The sequence below is a fragment of the Diadema setosum genome, chromosome 14, assembly GCF_964275005.1.
Source record: "Diadema setosum chromosome 14, eeDiaSeto1, whole genome shotgun sequence".
NCBI classification, from domain to species: domain Eukaryota; kingdom Metazoa; phylum Echinodermata; class Echinoidea; order Diadematoida; family Diadematidae; genus Diadema; species Diadema setosum.
The window spans coordinates 38947300-38971174 of NC_092698.1; the positions used below are offsets into that span (position 1 = coordinate 38947300).

Consider the following 23875-nt stretch of genomic DNA (forward strand, 5'->3'; position numbering starts at 1 on the left):
GGGGGGGGGGGGGAGCAAGTGGAGGAGGGTCTCGGAGGGGGTACTATAGTAACCCACATGAGAGAGCTTTGCATTTTGGTGCACTCTTGTGGTGAAATATACATGCGCTTAGAAAATTTCGGAGCATTTGAATTTAGTTTGGTAGCTAAATACGACGTTAACTTACAATTTGCCATTTATGTTTTGGCAGTCTACACGTGTGCTTGCAGCCTGTATATATGTATTGTATGTATAAATGGACACACACACACACACACACACAAACGATATATATATATATATATATATATATATATATATATATATATATATATACATGTATATATATATTATGCGAGATATGAGAAAGGAAGAAGAAAACGGTGCGTAGCTTTGACATCATTTTTCCTCTTACTGTTACTCCTTTTCAGAAAATACACGTCCATACTGTATACATGTATGTACATGTATATACAATACTGTATATACATACACTGTATACATGTATATATATACAGTATGTTTGGTTGTTTTTTTTTCGAGCTACTGCATTCCCTTTTCATCTACATTTTCACCTTTGTAAGTGAACCAGTATTGTATAGGTTTTCTCACCTGTTTTCATCATCTGTACAATAACTTTCATTAATTTCCGATTCACTTTCATCCAGAAAAGAATCCTCTTGTGAATTTAGCTTCCTTAAATTGTCATCATATTATTTTTGTCAGTCAAGTTGAAAAATTAAGCAATCAAATTCAATTGTCTCTGAAATTCATCTCTACCGCTTATAGAGTTGTGAATGCCCCCGGATCAAATGCATCATTTTTGTCAAATTCATTACGTGTACATGTATTATTTGTCATTCACGTACATTGTTGTACAGTTGTACTTAACCATTAGCCTTAGTGTAAAGAGTAAACCAGTTCTTCACCATCTCTTACATCATGAATTGCCTGTGTGGTCATACATGTATGTTTACGGAGACTTTCTTTTCAACCAAGAATGTTGCAAAGCCACTTGCAATGCAATTTGTTCTTCTTCAATCTTCATAGGGCTATGCAGCCTATCACGAAAATGAAAGTGACTTGTGTGTTAGTTTTGAGTTAGAACGTCAAAAATAATGTCTTTTCACTTTGTTGTATATGTATCTTTCATGTGTTATTTTTTTCTTTTCCTTCTTCCATTGTATTTTGTTTGAAATACAATGCATACCACTGCATGGGTCATGGTACATGTTTATATGAAGACATAGTTCTGTGTGGAGGTCGAGTAGCCCAACAATGAAAATTTGATCAAAATCGGATGAAAAATAAGGAAGTTGTTTATTTTGAAGTTGTGCTAATTTTTCACCAAAAAAAAAAAAGAAAAAAAAAACGGTTCTTGAAGAGTCAATACACACTGTAGTGGAGTGCTGATGTCATCCCCTCTCAACTTGGCATAGAGTTTGTACATACAATGTTGAAATTTCCAGGTTTTCATTGAAACCCAGTTTATGCCCGGGTCTAAAATCATAATACAGACTGTATATCAGAATAATCATCATTTTGAAGTTATTCAACCAGGAATTACACTATGTTTTAAAGTTTCATTGAAGAAAAATTAAACTTTTGTCATTTCTTTTTTATATATGATCAATGGAAAATTTTGAGGGGATGACATCATCAGTTCACTCATTTGAATATTCATATAAATTGTGCAAGAACTGTTCTGCATAAATTAGTGAAACTTCACAATTTCATAACTTCCATAATATCATTCGAATTTGATCAAATTTTCACTGTACTCATAAGATTTTACTCTTTCTTATCAGACTGGCCTGGAATTTCCATTGTCAAAAAAACAAAAAAACATGCAAGTTCTACACTCTGAACGCCATAGGAATTGCATAGGTAACGAGTTGTTTTCATAGAGAAGCATCTTTAAAATTTCTTTTTATTATAATATGGAAAACAATCTACTTAACATTGTACACAAATTCTCTTTGCAAGACATATTTCAGGTGAACATCTCTTCTTTTAGGATATCACGTGCATAGTTCAAAATTTATTTTGAATAGACGGTAAGTTTTAAGAATACTTCAAATGGTTTGGGTTTGTATTTCAGATTGTACTGTAGATACAATCCAGTCTACATTTACATATAATGGTCAGCACATTGGAATATTCCTATTCTTATCGCAGATTGAAAGATACACTTCCGGCATCTAAAAGCTCTAGGAACTGAAAAACTCTGGGTTCTACATGTATAAGAAAGACAAATATAAACAGTTTCCATGAACACAAATAATCACACAAAGAAAAAAAGGCACAGACACTAATTCTACAAAGAAGGCCTCTAGAGTCAGCGCTAAGAACTTACTTAATCTGACAAACCAGAAAGCTAGCACCATTTCAAAGCATTCAATGAAAGTAAAGGGTTTACACCTAGAATTACACATAAACATCACAAAAGTTTTATAGCTCTTTGTTTTCCCTTGAGAATCACAGCTTGACATCACATATCAAATGCCTTTTAAATAAATTTTGACACCAATACAAAAATATTCTGTTTGACAAACAAACTGTATACACAGCAAAAAAAGAATAAGTGTACATTGTTAAGTAGATTGGATCAATAGTTTCTCAAAATTTAGACTATTTCCCCCTAACCAACCATGAAAGATCTATTGCAAGTTGTTACTTTGTGACAGTCTGCTTCACTATGAAAAAAAGAAGATAATATTGCTCTCCAAAGTTATCAGAAGGAGTCTGAACAACAACCGGTACACAGCAGTTGAATCCTGTTGGAATGGTGGCAAGGGGGAGTGAAACATGGATGTTCAATTATTGATGATTGTTTGCAGTTCAAAACTTCCTGGGTCAAAGTTCATTCATGAGGGAAGAATGGGAGTAGTCTTATGAGAAGCAGACAGGTCCAAGGACGACTCCAAATTGTTGATCTTCTCCGCCAATATCTGATGGAGCCACATCAATAATTGGAAGGCGAGTGTTTCTCTTGGTTGAATAGCTTATCACTGTTTGGCTCCATTCTCCTGTATGATACTGGAAGTAAAAAAGAAAAAAAAAACACAAAGTGAAGTATTTGTTGCTAGGGGCAGAGTCTATCTGCAGCGCTAAATCCACATCTTCGGACACCGCTGAAAGTCGGAAAATCATGGCCTAGAAAACGCTAATTTCTTGTCTTTCCTTTGATAATTTAGCTTTGAATTTTCGGCAGATGATAGACGAAACATTAGACTACAACATTCCGACTAAAACAGAAATTGGATGGTTTTGACCAATTTTGATGACTTCAAACTCGATTTTCTCGGCTCAGCCGTCAGTAACTTTTGGATCCTTCTGTTGTGGTGGGTCACATATCCTTTTCATGCAGAAAAACAAATTAAAACCAACCTATTCACATCTACTATGACCTACATAATAAAGATGTTGGAAATTGCAATTCGTATCATCATTTTTTCTATTGATTCATCATTGCTTACACTGAAATGTTGAATTGAAGTCAAAGGAGGCTATACAAAGTGAAAAGGGCCTTAAAAATGTAAACATCATCAACTTCATTAAACAGGTAATAAAAAAGAGACTTACTTGACATCCGTCTACATCGACATTGTATTGCTCTAGGCTTGGCCCATCACGTGAAAGTTCCACATCTGATGTTGTCATAAGTCTAAGAGCCTGCTCTGTTGATCCACTCTCACCATTCGTCACGGCTACAGAGTTCTTACAGTGGTATGTGACATTCTGGTGTGCCTTGTTGGACAGCAGACGTAGGAATGTCAGCTGAACTTCACTGGCGTCATAAGAAAACTGGGGGGGGGGGGACAGACACAGACAGTTCGATTGTTAAATATAAGAACTGAAATAGTGGATATCAATTCTCTTTCTCAAGAAAAAAAAAAAACAGTCTTTCAAGGAAATTGCTGTCATATGATTCATACAAAGCTCAAGTTGCACAAGAGTAAATGTTAAGAATACATGCATTCAAACATGCATAGACATGTATGGTGCAGCAAGTGACCATTCCTAAGAGTTAATGAGAATGATTTGGACAAACAAACAATGTTTCAACTATCTTTTTTTTTTATTTCAAATTCAAATTAAATTTTATTACAAATATATCAAATTGCTTGTTCCTCCTTGTTTCCATGGACAGAATTTACTGCTAAGACTCTAGTTTGTCAGGCAGTGTCAGGTATTTATAGTATAATGGATGTGTGAGACATGGGGGCGCTCTTCATGTTACCTTTTCAATGCCATTGATACTGCTGATGTATCTATGTCCAGACTCGCCAACGTACCATGGACCAGGAGTGATCTACATTGTGAAGAAGGAGAGAAATATTCCGATTAGTGAATGCCATCAACACCATAGACTTCTGCATGCAATAAGAAGGACTAGAAATCATCAGAAAATCTCAGTGACAGATTATATCAACCCAGTGCCATCATACAAATGCATCATAAATCTTAATACTTATATACATAATCTCTAAATCTTTATTGCTGCAGCGTGACCTAACAAAATGATAAGAGCAATGTGAATTGAAATTCAATGAAAAAGAATGCATTCCGACATTGATATCTTATAATTTTTATCAACATTTGTTTCCTGAATTCTTTTTTTTTCTTCAATCATAAATCATTTCCTTATTGTAAATTGGACGTGAATTCATTGATAACTTGAATAAAAGGTTCAACAGTGAACCTAATAAGACAAACAAATATCTGAAAACCTGACATGACAATGTTTTGAAATGAGCTCAAGGGTAAAATTTGCCAGGTTTGGCTCTCACCGTATCAATTCTTGGGGTGATGCAGGTCTCTGGTGTGCCCTCCTCTCCTCTCTTCACACAGTGGGCTAAGAAGGCATCCTTGACTGAACCCTCGTTGGAATCGATCCAGTAATTACCTACATGCAATCAATTGAAACCACTTCATGTTAACTACACATACCTTTTTACTGCTTTACATACCTCATTACTGCTTTGATATACAAAACTGCTAATGTATAGGACAATCATCCTAGATTTCACATGTTAGTTTGTTGACAGTTGGTTTTCTATATAATAAATATGTATATGTAGATCATAATATATATATATATACAGTTCAGCCAGCGATCAAATTCCCCCTAGATCGCGATCATGGGCGATCAGTGATCGCATACGCGATCATTGATTGTATGCAATTCGGCATACAATCAATTGATTGCGACATATCGCGTATGCGATCACTGATCGCTTATGATCGCGATCTAGGGGGAACTTGATCGCTGGCTGAACTGTATATATATATATATATATATATATATATATATATATATATATATATATATATATATATATATACATATACATATAATATATACACATTGTATATATATATATATACATATATATATATATATATATATATATATATATATATATATATATATATATCTATATATATATATATATATATATACATATATATTTATTTATATATTTTGTTTTCTTTATTTTATTTATTTTTTTTAAATATCAAAATTCAAAAAAAACCTGTAGTGATACCCAATTACAATGACAATAAAGCTAAAGATGTGGTTCTTGATTGTCAAAAGAGGAACTATGGTGACCCAAGTAATTTTAGGACCAAGTCATAAAACATTATTTACCTCTAAAATTAATAACAAAAAAAAAAATGCGCAAAAAAACTCAAATCAAAGATGACATCTTGATTTTAGAGCTCTAGTTATTCTTCCTCAGTCTCAAGTTTAACCCTAACTAGGCCGGGCTATTTAGGAAGATCATAGAGCCGTAGACCCCTCCAGATCTTGGCCGTCGACCGCGACGAAAATTGGCACACACATTGCCTATGATGTAATCTAAAGTACCATGAAGTTAAATTTAGAAAAAAATTATCATTTCTGCTAAATTATGCTTATTTATGCGTGATGATGCATGAAATCAGACAATTTGGTATAAATCACTAAATAAAGCTCAAAATGGGCACATTTTTAGTGTAAATATTCTTTTTAGTGTCCTCAGCAAATATAAGAGAAAAAAATTGTGCCATCAGAAAAAATTTCTGAAGTATTTTATTGTTTTTTGAATTTCTTATGTATTTCTTTGTTCTTCGACTTTATGTTTTTCATTGTTTTTTCGATGAAACTTGTTTGCGACATTGTTCCGAACAAGAAAATATATTAATAATTGATTTTAATCCATAAAACCCCCAAATAATCATGCTTTTGTGAAATTTGCCTGTAAGCACAGTTTGCATTGAAATTGTACACAAATTCACGTTTTTGAGCAATTTTTGGTCTGACATGCACATACATATTTATGCCCAACATTGAAACCGCGCGCCCGGGCATCGCAAATTTGGTGTCAAAAGATGCGGGTGACTTGAAAGAAAAAAGTCATGAAACGTCGCGGCGATAGCTTTTCGCGTTAGCGATACATCGCGCGGAACGTCGAGGGGGGGCCCCCCCCCCAGCCTAGTTAGGGTTAAGGTGCGGAGAGAAGCTAACCCAGAAGCTGTTAGGAAGACATAAAGAGCAAGGAAAGAAATACAAGCTTACCATCAGGGGCATCAGGGAAACATTTGAAGAGGTCCTTGCAGCTACGTACTGGTTGGTCTTTGCTACCAATGGGTGCTGCCAGGGACTGGATCTCACTAGCAAATTTGTTCAGGTATGATTCAAATTTGGTCCTGTCCAGCTCATCAGTGGTGGTTGGCAGTTCATCCCGATACTGTGAAAAAAAAAGAAAGAAATATATATGCCAGAGTGCAGAATTCCTGCCAAATGCACAATTTTGCAAGTTGCATGTTTTCTAGCTTTCACTTGCACAACCACTCTACTTCTAATATGCAACAAACTGACAGCTTGTAAAAGGAATAAGACTTCTTTTAATATAGCATATTCGTACCAAACAGTGGCTCATTTGTTGTTGTTGTTTATTTTTTAAGGTTGGCTTACTTCTACTGAACAGAAGCAGAACTATTTTTCTTGTAATTGATCTGAAGAATATTCCACATCTGGACAGGTACTTCAGAACTAACCTACTTCTTTCTTTCAAGAATTGTGACATGCACTTCTTAATCCTTTAGACAACCACAGTCTTCAAAAATGACTTGGTAATATCAAAAAATGGCTAGCAGTTTTTTCTCTTGTTTTGTTTTGTTGTTTTTTTTGGGTTTTTTTAAGAGAAAATCCTGTGCAGATACCAAATGGACCATCTATCAAAAGGAAATTGCTACTCCTGTTGTGTAGTGACCCCCCCAAAAAAAAATAAAAAATAAAAAAAATAAATAAATAAATAAATAAAAAATAAAAATAAAAGGAGAGCTTCTATGATCAAACAGAGCAAGAATAGACAGCTTACGTAATGAGAGTACTGGTCTGGTCCCTTGGACTGCTGTGCTGGAGGTTGGTAGGCATAACCCTGTCAGCCAGAGATGGAAGATAAACATGAATCATATATCCACTGACATTCTCCTGCACACATTATCTCATAGCATTAAGATATCTTTATATCTTCATACACTCAGTTTATCTCATTCATGAATTTCATAATCCATAACTACAGCTGATAAATCATTTGTTCACATGTTCAGTACAAACAAAGCTAATTGCTGAATCATACTGCCAGACGTGCAGCAATTTGTTATAGATTAGTATGCTTTTTGAATTGTATTGGGCAACCCACAAGGGTGGTCGAGAATTTATATGAAACAATGGCTGTGAAATCAAGAGCGAAAGATACCACCACTAACAGTTGTTGCATGTACATTGTAGGTTGATATGCTTTGATCTGATGCACACATGACTTGCATTTACATTGAAACTTCCATTACAATGGGGCACACAAGGAAGTGTACTTACCATTGTTGCTGCAGCACCCTGTGGAGAGCAAAGTCAGGAAAAAAGGAAAATAGTAAACAGAAAAAAACAACTTATAATCCATTTCCAAATAAACAGCACATTTACGGGATGGTTTAGTTTAGTTTTTAGATTGTTTTACCCTTCATGACAGATTACATGTACCATGTGCAAATATCTTCACAATTTACACGTGTTCAATAAACATGCAGTCTCCATGCCGACTGATATTGTCACTTATATCATACACATGACAGATTCCTTCATAAGACCATACCCTCACTATTTCACCTGCTGGGACTGTTTGGAAATCCTCTGCAGGAGGGTTTAAATATCAAAAATTTACTTTCTTACATAACATTTCATCCACATCTTAATAAGTAATTATTAAATCAAACTCTACTCTTGAAGTGTTCATAATAGTGTTTGTTTTTTTTTCCACATCACTGATACTGATCATCTCTAACACTGTGATGTCATGAGCACTCTTCCTAGTGGGTTCAAACCTGGAGGACCTCTTCACTATGTAGCTCTAACTTCTTTCAACTATTAGTTGCCTTTTGCCCCTCTCTACAAGGAGTTTCATGTAAAATAACATACTAGCTACAATATATATATACATTTTTTTTTCTTTTTCTTCTTCTTTTTAAAGTTCTTATAAACTGAACTCACAGGGGGTCCGGGGGGTCCAGGTGGGCCAGGGGGTCCTTGAGCTCCTAGTGTTCCACGCTCTCCACGATCTCCCTATAAAGAGACATAAGATCAGTTGTCAAAGAGTACAAGACCAAGGTAATTGCTATGATGTATACTACATAGGCTGGTTGCTACACAGGTTCTTACAGTATAATCACATTCTCATTGAAATGTACATAATGAACATGCTTTACAGGCTACATCTGAAGATATTTGTCTAGGAGCTGAAATCAATAGAACCCCTTATTTATAGCATTCTTAGGTTAATCTGTTTGTTGTGCTAATTTCAGTTCATCAGTCTGCATGACTAAAAGAATGCACACACAGGTAGAACAGTGCAAGGATAGGGTAATACAAGAATGGTTGATTACTTACAGATCCTCCCCTGAGACCCGGTGGTCCACGTGGTCCTTCCTTGCCACTCTTACCAGCCTCTCCTGATACACCCTGTGGGAAAACAACCAATAAAATTACATCAACTTTCCATCATCAACTATTTCCAAAAGAGATGGCTTCCACTGTTTTCTCTCTCAAATCTTCCCTTGATAATATCTTTATTCTGTCAAAGCAATGGTAATAAACAAACATCAGAACTCAGGAATGCAAACACTTTTAGCAAAATATACTTCATTTCAATACTTCATGCATAACTTCAAATGAATGTTTCATCCTCTATTTTTCCTCTTCATTTTATCTAGTAATACCGAATTATCAGCAGACGTGGCAACATTTGCACATCAAAATCAGAGAAATTCCAAAAGTTACCAGGAAGATATTTGTTTTACATGCATCCCAATGGCCACAAATAACTGCTGAATAGGAAGATTTTTGTATTTTCTTACTTTGATACCAGGATATAGTCAAGTTTCAGGAAGCTTAGTACAAATTCAGAAAGATCTGTGTCAGTTATCTTTAGTTACTTACAGGCATTCCTCGCACACCAGCAGAACCAAGAGATCCCTGTGGTCCCATCTCACCCTGTACAGTTGGTAGACAAAGAAATAGGTTAGTAGGTCACCTGCCAGTCATGTTACTGCAATACATTCAAAGCAACAGGAGTGTTTTGCCTTTAATTCTCTGATAGTTGTCAATATCCACAGATATCATGGCATACCTTCAAAATCTTTAAGTCACATGGGTCCTTTTCTTGACCAGTGACTTTGCCTTTACTCATCACATCATACACTGTATCACAACATTATTGAAAAGGTGCTACATAAATATTGGTTATCATTTTCATTTTTATGTCATATACATGTACCATACCACATCATATCACATTCAAACCATTCTTTAGTGGCATATATTTATGCCAAAAAATCACATCAGAAATTGCATTGTAAAAACAAAAACGTATAAAAATCACAAATGCAACCAATCCTGTGATATCAATTCTCATTGCATGTAGCTATCCTCAGAAACATCAGATCTAGGAAGGTTAGGTTTCTTACCATAGATCCTTGAAGTCCAGGCATACCAGCTCGACCAGGTAATCCTTTGTGTCCCTGCAGGAATATGAAACAATATCATAAGTCAGCACCTTTCTACGAAACATCTTCAGGTATTATCTAGGGTTTTGCTTTAAAATGGGGGCAAACAATTTTAATGGGTCTTGTAGCAAGTAATAATGGCATGGAAAACTTAGAGAACGCATCTTACTATCTTAGCCCTGACCTATCCCTCAAGTTTCTGCTTATAGAAGAACTCATCAAAGTAGATATGGCTTTCCCTGGATGAAAATACTTGAAATGACTCACCGTAGGTCCAGCAGGTCCTACTTCACCACGAGGTCCAGCGGGTCCAGCAGGTCCCTATGTATAGAAAAGAACAGAAGTTTGACGTAGGATGGGACGATTCACACAAATTGTCCAAGATAAATACTTCATTCAAACACATGAGCCTCTTGTATAATTAAATTTTGCACAAAACAATTACAAATTACTGAAGACCAACTTTCATGTAAGTGCCCAGACACCAAGGACACAGAACAACAATTATTGAGTATGTACGCCCATGATTTTTTATCATGGCTACTACTAAAACACTGATCAATTCAGTCCTTATTTACATTGATGTAGGGAAATTTGCCAATCAGTTACAACAATTACCTTACACAGGCAGTCTTAGACATACCATTTTCATTCTTATGTAATACTAGTATAACTTTTTTCAGGTCATATTTGTTGTTTTTTTTTTTGTTTTTTTTTTTGTTTTTTTGTTTTTTGTTTTTGGGGGGGGTTCTTTGGTACATACCATGGGTCCTGATGGTCCACTCTCTCCAACATTGCCAACAGCTCCTTGAGCTCCAACCTTTCCACGCAGACCGCGCTCTCCTTGTGGTCCAGTCACTCCAACTGGTCCCTATACAGTTAATATAGTTGAGCAGTTCAGAAACATTCACAACCATTGCACAATCACACGTAACACATACATACCAAGAACTTAAAAAAAAAAAAAAGAAGGAAGCTTTGCTTCCAAAGATCAAACGACATGGAAATATTTTGCCATGAGAAGGCTGACTAGATTTGGAAATAATTATGAATAGTGTAGAGAACCACTGATCTATATGCAAGTACACACATAGCTGAAGACTCACATACTACCAATGAGCATACGCTTCAATGTACTTATTCATTGACAGACAATTCTCTTCGGGCAAACTCGCACCCACAGTGTTTTTTTACTGCAACCCGGTGGGTAGAGAATGAAGTGAGGATGCTCGAGTTCGCTCATTCTCAAGGTATTCTTCTACTTTGATGATAGGAGCTGGTACATGTTCATGTATAGCTGTCTCCGTACTCTTAATTATGGCAATATATCTATGACTATGAAATCAAAAAGATTTTATCCATGCTTGCACCAATGGGGTGCTTAAAATATTGATTAAAACATGAATGAAAACCAGACTTACACGGATGCCCATGAGTCCATTCAGCCCATTAGCACCCTTAGCTCCAGTATTTCCACGAGGTCCAGGGAGACCAGGGGGTCCAACCTTGCCATCATTTCCATCACGTCCCTGATTAGACAATGTAAGTCACATCGAAATTACTCAACTTCTACTTCTTTCAATAAATTTACAACCATGACCTTTAAACAAATTACAATGTAAGTCTCTGAAACAGGAAGTTGCTTTAATGCTTTGCCAGTCTAAGCGCTAAAAGACAATGGTGATCTATCGCATCTCTTATGATATATGACATAAGAGCAGAAAACAGGATTGAAGTTGCTTCAATACTTTGCAAGTCGAACTGCTAAAATACAATGTCTATCACATCTATTACAAGAGCAGAATCATAGACAAAGCTGTTGTAAATACGAGCAGAATCATAGAGACAGAGCTATTGTAAATAAGACCAGAATCATAGAGACAGAGCTATTGTAAATAAGACCAGAATCATAGAGACAGAGCTATTGTAAATAAGACCAGAATCATAGAGACAGAGCTATTGTAAATAAGAGCAGAATTAGAGAGACAAAGCTGTTATGAAGACTTTGGCTTTCCTACTTACATCACTGCCTGGGATTCCTGAAGCTCCTTGAGGTCCTGGTGGTCCCCGTGGGCCAACAGATCCACGTTCACCGACACTGCCATCAGGTCCTGCATTACCATCACTTCCCTGTATTCAACAAGTAAACACTATTCACTGCCTTATCATACTCAATTACCACATGCCCATATCATATATAGAATCCTCTTTTTTTCTTTTTTAAACATTGACTCTGGAGTATGGAAGCCTTCAAAGATTTCATCTGGAGCATGAAGTTAGAATTTAAACTTTCCATCTATAAAGGGAAGTCTCAAGATATACAAGATAATGTCTATGACATCAAACTGTCAATAAATATCAATAATCAAACTGCAGAAAAGTGCATACATATCTTATGTTAAGCCTGTACAACAGTATCATTGAAACTGCTATGATTCAAGAGCTATTGGAATGGTTAGATAAGCGTGGACATGCCTTCACTGATGAATTCTAGTGATATAATGGAAGCACACACAAACACTACATAGCCTCAGTTGGATACTACCTCTCAATCTACAGTCTAGGCACAATCAACTCATCTCACAAAGTCTGAATCACTTTTTAAGGCCTCATATATGATCAGCGCACAAAATACAGTGCACTCCAGTTATAACGAACAATGTTATAACAAAATTTCTGTTTCAACGAAGTAAAAATTCAAGCAGCAACAGTATCTGTCCTATGTATTTCTATTATGTGCATTTCCATAGCGAAGTGTACTTTTTGCATGTGCATTTTTGGCAAGATGGAGACTCTTTCACATCTGAACATTTCACATAGAGTACATAATAAATTGATAAGGCGGAAAAAAAAATGACTGTACACCAAATCATCCTTCAGAGGTTCAAAAAAAAAAAAATGCCTTATGTACTTACACGTCTACCAGGGGCTTAGAAATGTTACCCAGTGCTCCTTTTATACAACATAGGAGTGTAGGAAAGCAGATCTCTCAGGCTGCCTTATGTACTTACACGTCTACCAGGGCTTCCAGCAGCACCAGGAGCTCCAGTCAGACCTCCACCCCCCTAAAGTAATATCAAATTACAGATGAACATTATTACCAGTTTGTAGCATGCAGCTATGGTATTACAGAGAAAATTTGCATGACAGCCAGGCAGTCACAGAACACAAAAATTGAATCAATATATCAGAACTGATTCCCTCATTGTGGTTTACAATCTTTCATTAAAATCAAAATCCATGTTTAAATTGGTCTTCATGAAGACAATCAATATTCACACAAATAGAATGACACATGATCATCAAAATTGGACACAAAAGAGAAAGGTTTAGGATTTTTGTTTTTGTTTCAATAGTTCTTTCTCTCAAAGAAATGTTAGTGTTTCACATGATTTTTTTTTTCTTTTTAACCCTAAAAAGACTGGGCTATTTTGGTAGCTCGAAAGACTGGGGGGGGGCCTAAAGGGCCCCCCCCTTAAGATCTCGGCCGTGGATCGCGCGATCGCCGCGAAAATTTGCACAATGGTAGTGTGCGATGTAATCTACAAGATCGTATATTCAAATTTTACAAAATAGTCTTCTTTTATTTTATTTTGATTAATTATGCTAATTTATGCGAGAAATCAGACTCTTTGATCTAAATCAGTAAATAGAGCTCCAAAAGTGCTCATTTTTGGTCTAAATATTCTTAGTGGCATTCTTAGCAAATGTACTTGAAAAAAAATTCGGTATCAAAATTAAATTCTTATCTATTTTATTGTTTTATGAATTTCTTATGTATTTCTTTGTTTTTTCGACCTTTTGTTTTTGTTGTTTTTTTTGACAAAATTTGTGGCAGACACTTTTTGAAGCATAATACTGCTAAAACAAATTAATTTTAGCCATTGAGAGTAAAAATAAGCATATTTGTATGAGCCAAGTGAAAAAACTCAATTTGCATTGACTTTATACACAAAATCACATTTTTGAGCCATTTTCGGCCTCACGTGCACGTACAAAAAGTTATGTAACTTCAGAACCGTACCCCCGGGCATCACAAATTTGGTGTCAAAATGTGCGGGAAACTCAAAAGAAAAAAGTCATAGAGCATCGCGGCGAGTGCATTGCGCGTTGCAGAGTAATCGCGCGAAATGTCGAGGGGGGGGCCTTTTAGGCCCCCCCCCAGTCTTTTTAGGGTTAAAATGACAGGAGTTGCAATAGCAGAAGCAATTGTTTAATTTTTTTAAAGTTTTAAAACTGTAAAACCAGAAATGTTTGGGTGCACTTAATTTCATGAGAACCAAGGTTTACAAAATTAAAGTGCACATACAAGTTCTTGTCTACACTATATGCACTGAATGCAAGTGGAATTTTCAAAAATTTCATGCTGTGAAAAAGACCACTAGCTCCAAGTCAAGAAAACTTCATATCGCAAAAATACCTTGGTTTACAGTATAAGGTAAGATAGATAAGGTTTTCATTAAGTTTTATGTTGGTGTAGTATAGCAGGATATGGTTGCAAGCCAAAATCACTGTTTGATTTCAAAAACATGTTAATCCTTGTATTTCCAAAACTTTCTAATCTTGTGAAATATTTGCCATTATTCTGCTCTCACAGTAAAAGTAAAAGTAAAGATGGAGTAATACTGCATTATTAGAGGAAAGTGGATCAAAACTTTGAACTCTCACAGAGACTACATACTTTAACCCTAAAAGGGCTGGGGGGGGAGGGGGGGGGGGGCGGAATCCGCCCCCCCCCCTCTCGACGTTTCGCGCTATAATTCTGTAACGTGAGAAGGCCTCGTCGCAAGGCTTCTTGACTTTCTTCGTTCAAGTCTCGCGCAACTTTTGAGACCAAATTTGCAACGTCTGCGCATACTTTTGCGAAGCCACGCCCATTTTTGTAACGGAATGTCGCCCCAAAACGGGCAAAATTTTGTGATTTTGTGTACATTTCCTATGGAAAACAGTGCTCTGTCATGAAAGTCATAAAAACCTGATTATTTTTACAATTAATCACTTTCATTGATTAATTTTGTGCTAATTATGGTAGGAAAGTGGTCAGTGACAATTTCAAATGAAAAAACAAAGAAAAAACAAAAGTTGAAAAACAAAGAAATACATAAGAAATTATGAAAAGAATTGAAATGAGTTTTGGAAATTTTTGTGATGTACAATTGTTGAATATGCTAAAACAGATTTACAGATCAAAAATTAGACTCTCAATGCTTTTAATTAGGGTAAAATATCACCTTGGAGCTTAATTTGCATAATTAATTAATCAAAATTAGAAATTGATTGTTTCAAAAAATCTTATCACACAATCTTGTAGATTATGACGCGGGTCTCACGCATGCAAAATTTCATCGCGATCGCACCTCCGATGGCCGAGATCTCGGGGTGGGGGGGAGGGCGGAATCCATCCCCCCCCCCCCCCCCCCCCCCCGGTCTGAGCATAGCCAAAAAAGCCCGGCCCCTTTAGGGTTAAAATATGAACATTTGTTAACAGGTTTGATAACTTTCTCTGATATTGTATGTGACTAGACATCTATGCCATAACTGCAGTCTTAGCTTTAGTCCATGCACACAATGAAGAAATCATGTGAATGACTTTAAGTAGCAATGAATACTCACAGCAGCACCCAGAACACCAGGACTTCCCATTGGCCCAGAAGGTCCACGAGGTCCCTAATAGTGAGAACGAGAGGAAAAGAAAGAAGTGGAGGTAAACTGTGTTTCATATTACTAATGGACACACTTTGTTGAGGTATAGCACATCAAAAATTGGGAAGAATGATGTTCTTGCATTCTCAGTAAATAAGAAGAGGTGGTACAAACCATGTTGCCTTGACGACCATCATCACCAGTAGAGCCAGTCGGTCCTTGGAGACCAACGGGTCCTGGGGGTCCACGCAGTCCAGGGGCACCGGTAGGTCCTCGAAGTCCCTGTCAATATCAGCAGAAAGTACAACCCATTACTGAAACTACTGGTACACCCCCATTTACATTTGAAGATATAAAAACATTATACGCTAAGTTGCTGTTGTTGTTTTCTTCTTTTATTATTTTTTTGGGGGGATGGGGGTGGTAAGCATTACATGAAGCCTATGATGGACCCTAAATGTAAAATCTTACCCTTTGGATGGTGTCATTTAGCACATCTCAACATAGGCAAACGCTCTTCATATATACACACACAATCAGTATGTGACTCGAAAGTAAAATAATTAAAACTATGTTACATGTCACAAAAGTAGTTTAACTTGCACTGTTGGAAGAGGATGAAGGTACTTTTATGTGTTGGTTTTTTTCGTTTTGTTTTGTTTTGTTTTGGGGGTTTTTTGGGTTTTTTTTTAAAGTGTTGAAATGCACTGGTTAGATACAATTGTGTAGTTGTGGAGTTGACAAATGGTGTTTCATGGCTATGAAGGAATAATCTACTCTAATTTCACCTCCAATATTTCTTCTTCTCAAGTTCAGCAGAAAATACAATACAATACAGGTACTTATATAGTACTCTTACAATGAGTGAACACGTATCTTAGCACTTCACAGAAATATAATATCCTTCTAACGCTTTGTAGGAGGTATGAGAGAGAGGGAAAAAAAAAGAGTTAAATATGACAGGACTGATTCTGACAAGTAAAATGTTGCTGGAAGAGATCTCAAGATATAATAGGGAATGATTTTGGAGCTATATCATGCAATAAATCTACCAACTATCCAGTATTGAATAATCACAGCTGACATACTTGTAATAAGTTTGGCAATCTATTGACCTTTTAGAGTCCTGCTCAGTAAAAAAGGTTTTGTATATTGGTTCTACAGGGTGGATTGCAAATATCCAAAGGGACCATTGAACAATTTATATACATAGGATACTTACAGGGCGACCATCTTCACCAGTATTGCCAGTAGGTCCAGCATTTCCTCCTGGGCCCTGAGGTGCCAAACCAACGAGAAAATAACTTTTCATTATGACATTTTTCATTATGGAGGAAATGATGATCTCAACAGTTACCAACTATCTGAAATATCTCTGAATAGTTCTTCACCACAAATTATTGTTAAAACAATACATTTCGATAAATACGACAAGAACAAAAGTATCTTTGAGGAGGTATGTAATAGTACTTGCTCACACACACATACAAACAAAAATTTTCATATGCTGTTTGAGTAAAATCTTCATTCCATCCTATCGGTCGTTTAAATTCATTAAGGCACACATGCGAAAACTCTTACACACTCTTACCTATGATTATCGTAAAGAAAAAAACACACTTACAGGTTCTCCAACAGGTCCTGGGGGTCCATTCATACCAGGGGCTCCCATTGGTCCCTGATTAAGAGATCAGCAAATCAGCAGTAAGTTTGCAAGTCTTGCATGAATTACATCAGTTTGGACTATACAAAATGGTTCCTAACTAAAATAAAAATCTTCAAATTTTGATGTCCGGGATATCTACTAATCAATATGTCTGAATGGTTTGATCTCTCTAACTATGAGGCTCTGTTGCAAAGCTTTGTCATGAGAAGTTTGCAGCGTGCCTTAATAATCCTTCCTGGAATGAGTGTAGTCCTGATATACATTGTGTGGACCACTATTCATTAAAAAAAGAAATAATGATAAAATAAAAATAAACAGATAATTCATTACAAATCAAGGGAGTGTCATTTGAAATGTTAACACAATTTTCTATAGAAAAACTAGCAGGCCAACATGAGTTTCAAGCACAGTGCTGATAAAATCTCTTACTTACACCTTTCACTTGGCTCCTTTATGTAAATTAAAATCACAGCGGCGTAGGGATGTATTTTGTATTTTTCAATTGTTATATTCATGACAGCGATTTGGTGTTTCCGCAAACCATCAAGTATTCACAAATGCGATCACAGATCTCAGACAACAAATTGATTATTTCATATTTGAGGATAACATTACTTAATTCTTAACTACACATAAATTACCGATAAGTTGTCACTAAAAACAGTCAACACTGAACAAGGAAATTTGATTGAGGTGCTGTTTGTCAAATCAACAAATGGTATTAGTATAACATTCACTGAATGTGTTATATTTCTGCTGAGGAAAATTTCTATGGCCATTATAGTATGACAGCAATACTACATATATGGACACCAGACCTGACAAGATTTTGAAAAACTGATTAAAGATATCAACTCACCAAAGATCCTTGGTTACCAGCATCTCCACGTGGTCCACGAGGCCCAGGTAGGCCCTGTTATAATGAGAGAAATATAGAGAAGACGATGATATGATCAGGTGGACTCTTAATCCCAACCTCAGCCCTAACCATGTCATTTACCACATTGCTAGTCCTTGTCCAGATATACTTTCACTTGTAAGAAAATGCATAAATGAAGATCTAATTAGCTTTCCACAAATGCAAAGTGAAGGCATATCACACCATTGCAGGTATAAAGACATCTCTCTCTAAAAGGTAAAGAGAGCTACTATTATACTAACATCAGAATGCAATTCATTACACCAGAACACAGTTTGTTACCAACTATGCATAAGCACTCATTTCGCATTGCTGAAGAGTTTTAGTTTCAAGATTATCATCAATATCAGTGCATCACTCTCATGTGTAACTGCTGGTAGAAAACACCAAGACAAAGTCTAATGGCCCACCTGAATTCCTGTCCTTCCACGACCACCCTGACCTCCAGGGGCACCTACTTCTCCCTTGGGTCCCGCTAGTCCAGATGGTCCACGTTCACCAGGAGCTCCACCAGGGCCCTGTGGGGGAAGAAGGGTTATAAGGAAATAGATCAGACAAATAATTATCACATTTATTGGTGCTGCAATCAATGGAAAAACAGTTAGAGGAAAGCAAGCTGTGGCATAGGGTTTCTACTGAATACTTCTTGTGGGCTGTTATTCTGTTCAGTGTAAGAGGTCTGAACACACAGCAGGTCTATAATTACACCAACAGACTGAGAGAACAGGTATGATTCTCACATCATGAGAAGAAAGTCTTTTTAAAAAAAAAATGTGTTAACATTCATTAAACTATTACATTTAAATTTCTTATAATACATCAATATCAAATGCCACTTTTGCTCATCTTTCACTGCTTTTTCTAATATCTGTCTGTAAAGACTTTGCATCAAATAAAATCTCAGTGCTATTATCTTCCATTTACTAAGAGAGGAAAACAGAAGACTAGCTTACGGGGTTGCCAGGGATACCACGTGCGCCCATAGCTCCTTTCTCTCCTGGGGCTCCCTACAGGGTAAGGAGAAATGATAAAGAGCAGTGAGACACAAGCCAGCATCAATTGTGAACTGGAATATCTAGACACTACACTTGACAAAATGAAGCAATGAAAATAATATATATATATATATATATATATATATATATATATATATATATATATATATATATATATATATATATATATATATATATATATATATATATATATATATATATATATATAAATATATATATAATATATATATATATATATATATATATATATATATATATATATATATATATATATATATATATATATATATATATATATATATATATATATATATATATATATATACACATATATTCATATATATAGTGCGAGCAATAATTCCCTTCCCAAACGGTATATGTTATTGCATTATATTATGACACATCAGATTACTTAGATAATAACTATTTTTGGTAGATCCTGATGAAGGCCTGATGACAGGCCAAAAGCTCGACTGATTAAAAGGGAGACTTAACCCTAAAAAGACTGTGTGGGGGGGGGGGGGGCTAAAAGCCCCCCCCCCCCTCGACATTTCGCGCGATAACTCTGCAACACGCAATGCTCTCGCCGCGATGCTCAAAGATTTTTTTCTTTCGAGTTTCCCGCACATTTTGACGTCAAATTTGTGACGCTCGGGGGTACGGTTCTGAAGTTACATAACTTTTGTACATGCACGTGAGACCGAAAATGATTTTTTGTACAAAGTCAATGCAAATTGAGTTTTTTCACATGGTTCATATAAATATACTCATTTTACTCTCAATGGCTAAAATTAATTTGTTTTAGTAGTATTACGCTTCAAAAAAGTGTCTGCCACAAATTTTGTTTAAAAAAACAGCAAAAACAAAAGGTCGAAAAAACAAAGAAATACATAAGAAATTCATAAAACAATAAAATAAATAAGAAATTAATTTTGATATCGAATTTTTTTTTCAAGTACATATGCGAAGAATGCCACAAAGAATAATTAGACCAAAAATGAGCACTTTTGGAGCTTTATTTACTGATTTAGATCAAAGAGTCTGATTTCTCACATAAATTAGCATAATTAATCAAAATAAAATACAGTATTCATCGCATAATCAGGACAGGTTGGGAGTAGCAAACACGGCCCCTTTAAGCGGGGTGCCTGATTTCGCGACGAGCACTCACCATACACTAACGGCATATGACATGTACATGTAGTGCACACACACACACACACGCATACTGACGTACTGTACATGTACATGAATACACAACCACGCTACCCCTCGGCGCGACCCTCTAGCTCTCCCTGCATTCTCACAATGATGTAGAGTAATTCTTCTTCTGTCACCTCTCTCCGAACACAAAATATGTGGATTAAAAGCTAGCACTTTCTTAAACATTCGTAGAATTCTTGAACACGTAGGGCGTTCCGTATAAATACATATCCACAACCATGGGAAATGATTATCCAGAACTGATGTGGGAACGTCAATGAAAAGTCCTTCAATCATTCAATCATCACGGCTTGATTGTTTACTTGCCGCGATCACTGCACTGTACATGTGTTGTCAATATGTAATAGCGATCTAGCTCACCATACACATGTACAGAAAAGCGAAGGCGAGCAGCGAGCTGAAATGTACGTGTACTGGATGGACGGAGGTCAAAACACACAAGTCCGAAGCTTGCTTTGTAAGTTCAATGTAAACGACAACTGATGGGGAATCTCTGAAATATTGTTGTGGTATTTTGGTAGATTTTTTGTGTAAAATATCAACAAAATCAAAGATCGCTTGAAGAAAAATTGTCCCGTTTATCAGAGGTCCCCACCCGATTATCCAGTGAAAATAACATGCATTGGAAAGGTTTCTGGGAAGCGTATGTCATTTAAGTGAGGTTCCCGATTATCAGACGCCCGATTATGCGATGAATACTGTAAAAGAGGACTATTTTGGAAAATTTAAATATACGATCTTGTAGATTACATCGCACACTACCATCGTGCAAATTTCCGCGGCGATCGCGCAATCCACAACGGAGATCAACGGAGGTCTTTCGAGCTACCAAAATAGCCCAGTCTTTTTAGGGTTAAGATCGAGAGCAACGTCCGCCTCAGTCAAATTTCTTTCAGTATATGTATGTATGTATATATATATATATATATATATATATATATATATATATATATCAAGAGTAAAAACAGTCGTATAAACACCACAGGAGCGAAAAAACGTCAGAAACGTCAGTCCAATTTTTTGGCTCCTGCGGTGTTTATACGACTGTTTTGACTCTTGATATCTATTTACTACACACCGACACAGAACTTTCATATTTTGATTATATATATATATATGTATGAATGTATATGTGTGTATATATATATATATATATATATATATATATATATATATATGTATGTATGTATATGTGTATATATATATATATATATATATATATATATATATATATATATATATATATATATATATATATATATATATATATAATATATATATATATATATATATATATACATACATACATATCATGTCAGGTACATTACAATAGAAATATGAATGATGAAAATTTCCGTTTTAAAACCAGAACCACAATACTCCATTGTTATCCAAAAGCACTTTATGAGATGGAGGATAAAACCAAAGATATTGTAAATGTGGCATATCTTACACGAGATCCCTTTGGTCCATCAGGTCCATTTGGTCCTGGGTCTCCTGGTTGTCCCTGTTGTGTAAACACACAAAGAGAGAGAGAGAGAGAGAGGAGGGTCAGCAAACAAATACAAACACTTAATGCTATTGAAAGACTGATTTGCTATAAAAATGATAATTTACCCTCTCTCTCAACCAATTATGATCAATTTTGCTATAAACATGCACAGACACCTGCCCACGTATACTCAGAACTAGTCTTTAACGGGTCAACCTGAACAAGATAAGCCTTTGTCAAGATCCTCTCAATAAATATTGCATGCAAAGAGAAGCTCCCAGTAAGAAATGAGGCCAAGGGAGGGAGCTCACACTGATGCGCTCTGTGTTTGCTCACTTCACTTACAATCAGGCACACCAAAGTGAGAAAAAAAATATTTCAAGGGGCTAGTGGATGTTACGCATTGTCCTATATATAATGCACATGTTCACCTGTGTTGTTATGGTGTGATGCACATGCAGGCAAATCAGACTTTGTTCCCATCCTAAGTTGTTGTTTTTCCTCATCTCAGGGACAAAAGCTTTATAGTGGGAAGGCACAGTGTTGCATTATCAATAGGTATAGTATTCACAACAGACACAATACTCTATCTACTTTCTCTTTGCAAGTAATGTATGACACCTGTTTAAGAAAAAGTGTGCGATCTCATCTCAAAATTTTACAAGCAGCATGATACAATGACTATGTGTGATGAGAAATGGTGTGACTTACACTGTCTCCTTGTACACCAGTTATACCAGGTGGTCCCATTGGTCCTCCTCCTCCCTGTAGCATACAAGAGTAAGATGTAAACAATCATTTATTACTCCATTCACCAAACAGAAGGCAACTGCACTACGATTTTAGTTGTTCCTTTATCAATTTTAAATTAAGAAATTTTCTACCTCTTGCTGAAACTGGAAATCATCTTCTGTAAACTCTTTCCAATTCATCATTTCCATCTTGAAATTCACAGAGAAAATTATAAGTCAGAAATTAAAAGCAATTTGGAGTCATTGTCCCTTTCTTCTGCACAAAGTTTGGCAATTTTTTTGTATTTTTTTTTTTTGGTCAGGCATTTATTATTTCACATTTCTTTTTCTTTTTTTTTAGCAAACATCTATAGTTCTGCTCCTTGCAGAAACATAGAAAACAGCAACATATAAAAGCAGATTGTATGAATATATTCTTCATGTCTCAGATTGACGATTTGCAGCATTCATCTGAGAAACACAGACAGAATACTACCTACAGTGTAGTTCCTTTGAAGTCAAAAATGTCTTTATCATCCTGATGCTCTCCTGAAAAAATATGTTTGCTACTGAATACCAGAAATCAGAATTTTATATTGTTTGCTAATTCATATGAAGAACATGGAAATAACTTCAGCATTCATGTGTGAAAAAAGGGGGTTTTAAACAATTTAAAAGTGAGCTTGGCATACTGACTATGAAATGACTGATTATGTTCTGCTGACAAGAGCTACTGCTTTGATATAATGGAACTCTTATGAAGAGATTTATATTACATAATGTAATGAAGGTATGAGAGGTTTAGAGGAACGTACACGTTCACCAGTCCTGCCAGGTCCGCCAGAAGGTCCAGCTGCTCCACGCTCTCCTTGCTCTCCCATCTCACCATTAGGTCCAACTCCACCACGTAGACCAGGAGGGCCCTGGGTGGCAATTAGGAGAGTGTCTTCAGATTACACACAACATCATCATACATTTTTATTCAGCATATACCCTATGACACTTAAGTCAGAGAAAATATCAACACTTGTTAACATCAGTGGATTTGAGTAATTTCATGACTGTATTGTCTCTCTAAGTTATCGCTTTTATTTTCTCTTCTTTTTTTCTTTTCTTGTTTTTTTGCAAACAACTAAATCAGCTCAATTCTTTCAA

At 35.9% G+C, this 23875-nt stretch overlaps 1 protein-coding gene across 1 annotated transcript in view; it reads right to left on the reverse strand.

Annotated features, from left to right (window-relative positions):
* Positions 1-1874: 1874 nt before the first annotated feature.
* Positions 1875-23875, reverse strand: part of LOC140237502 (uncharacterized) — a 93229-nt gene continuing 71228 nt past the window's right edge. Inside the window, exons 34-59 of the mRNA XM_072317434.1 lie at positions 23536-23643; positions 22701-22754; positions 21951-22004; positions 19211-19264; positions 18668-18775; positions 18198-18251; positions 17297-17350; positions 16895-16948; positions 15847-15954; positions 15643-15696; positions 13041-13094; positions 12052-12159; positions 11451-11558; positions 10793-10900; positions 10297-10350; positions 9991-10044; positions 9464-9517; positions 8915-8986; positions 8519-8590; positions 7850-7867; positions 7350-7409; positions 6545-6716; positions 4773-4888; positions 4223-4294; positions 3565-3786; positions 1875-3018 (exon numbers count right to left, since the gene is read on the reverse strand). Coding sequence (XP_072173535.1) covers positions 2872-3018; positions 3565-3786; positions 4223-4294; positions 4773-4888; positions 6545-6716; positions 7350-7409; positions 7850-7867; positions 8519-8590; positions 8915-8986; positions 9464-9517; positions 9991-10044; positions 10297-10350; positions 10793-10900; positions 11451-11558; positions 12052-12159; positions 13041-13094; positions 15643-15696; positions 15847-15954; positions 16895-16948; positions 17297-17350; positions 18198-18251; positions 18668-18775; positions 19211-19264; positions 21951-22004; positions 22701-22754; positions 23536-23643 — 2193 coding nt within the window. The 3' untranslated portion in view covers positions 1875-2871. The remainder of the gene's footprint in view (positions 3019-3564; positions 3787-4222; positions 4295-4772; positions 4889-6544; positions 6717-7349; positions 7410-7849; positions 7868-8518; positions 8591-8914; positions 8987-9463; positions 9518-9990; positions 10045-10296; positions 10351-10792; positions 10901-11450; positions 11559-12051; positions 12160-13040; positions 13095-15642; positions 15697-15846; positions 15955-16894; positions 16949-17296; positions 17351-18197; positions 18252-18667; positions 18776-19210; positions 19265-21950; positions 22005-22700; positions 22755-23535; positions 23644-23875) is intronic.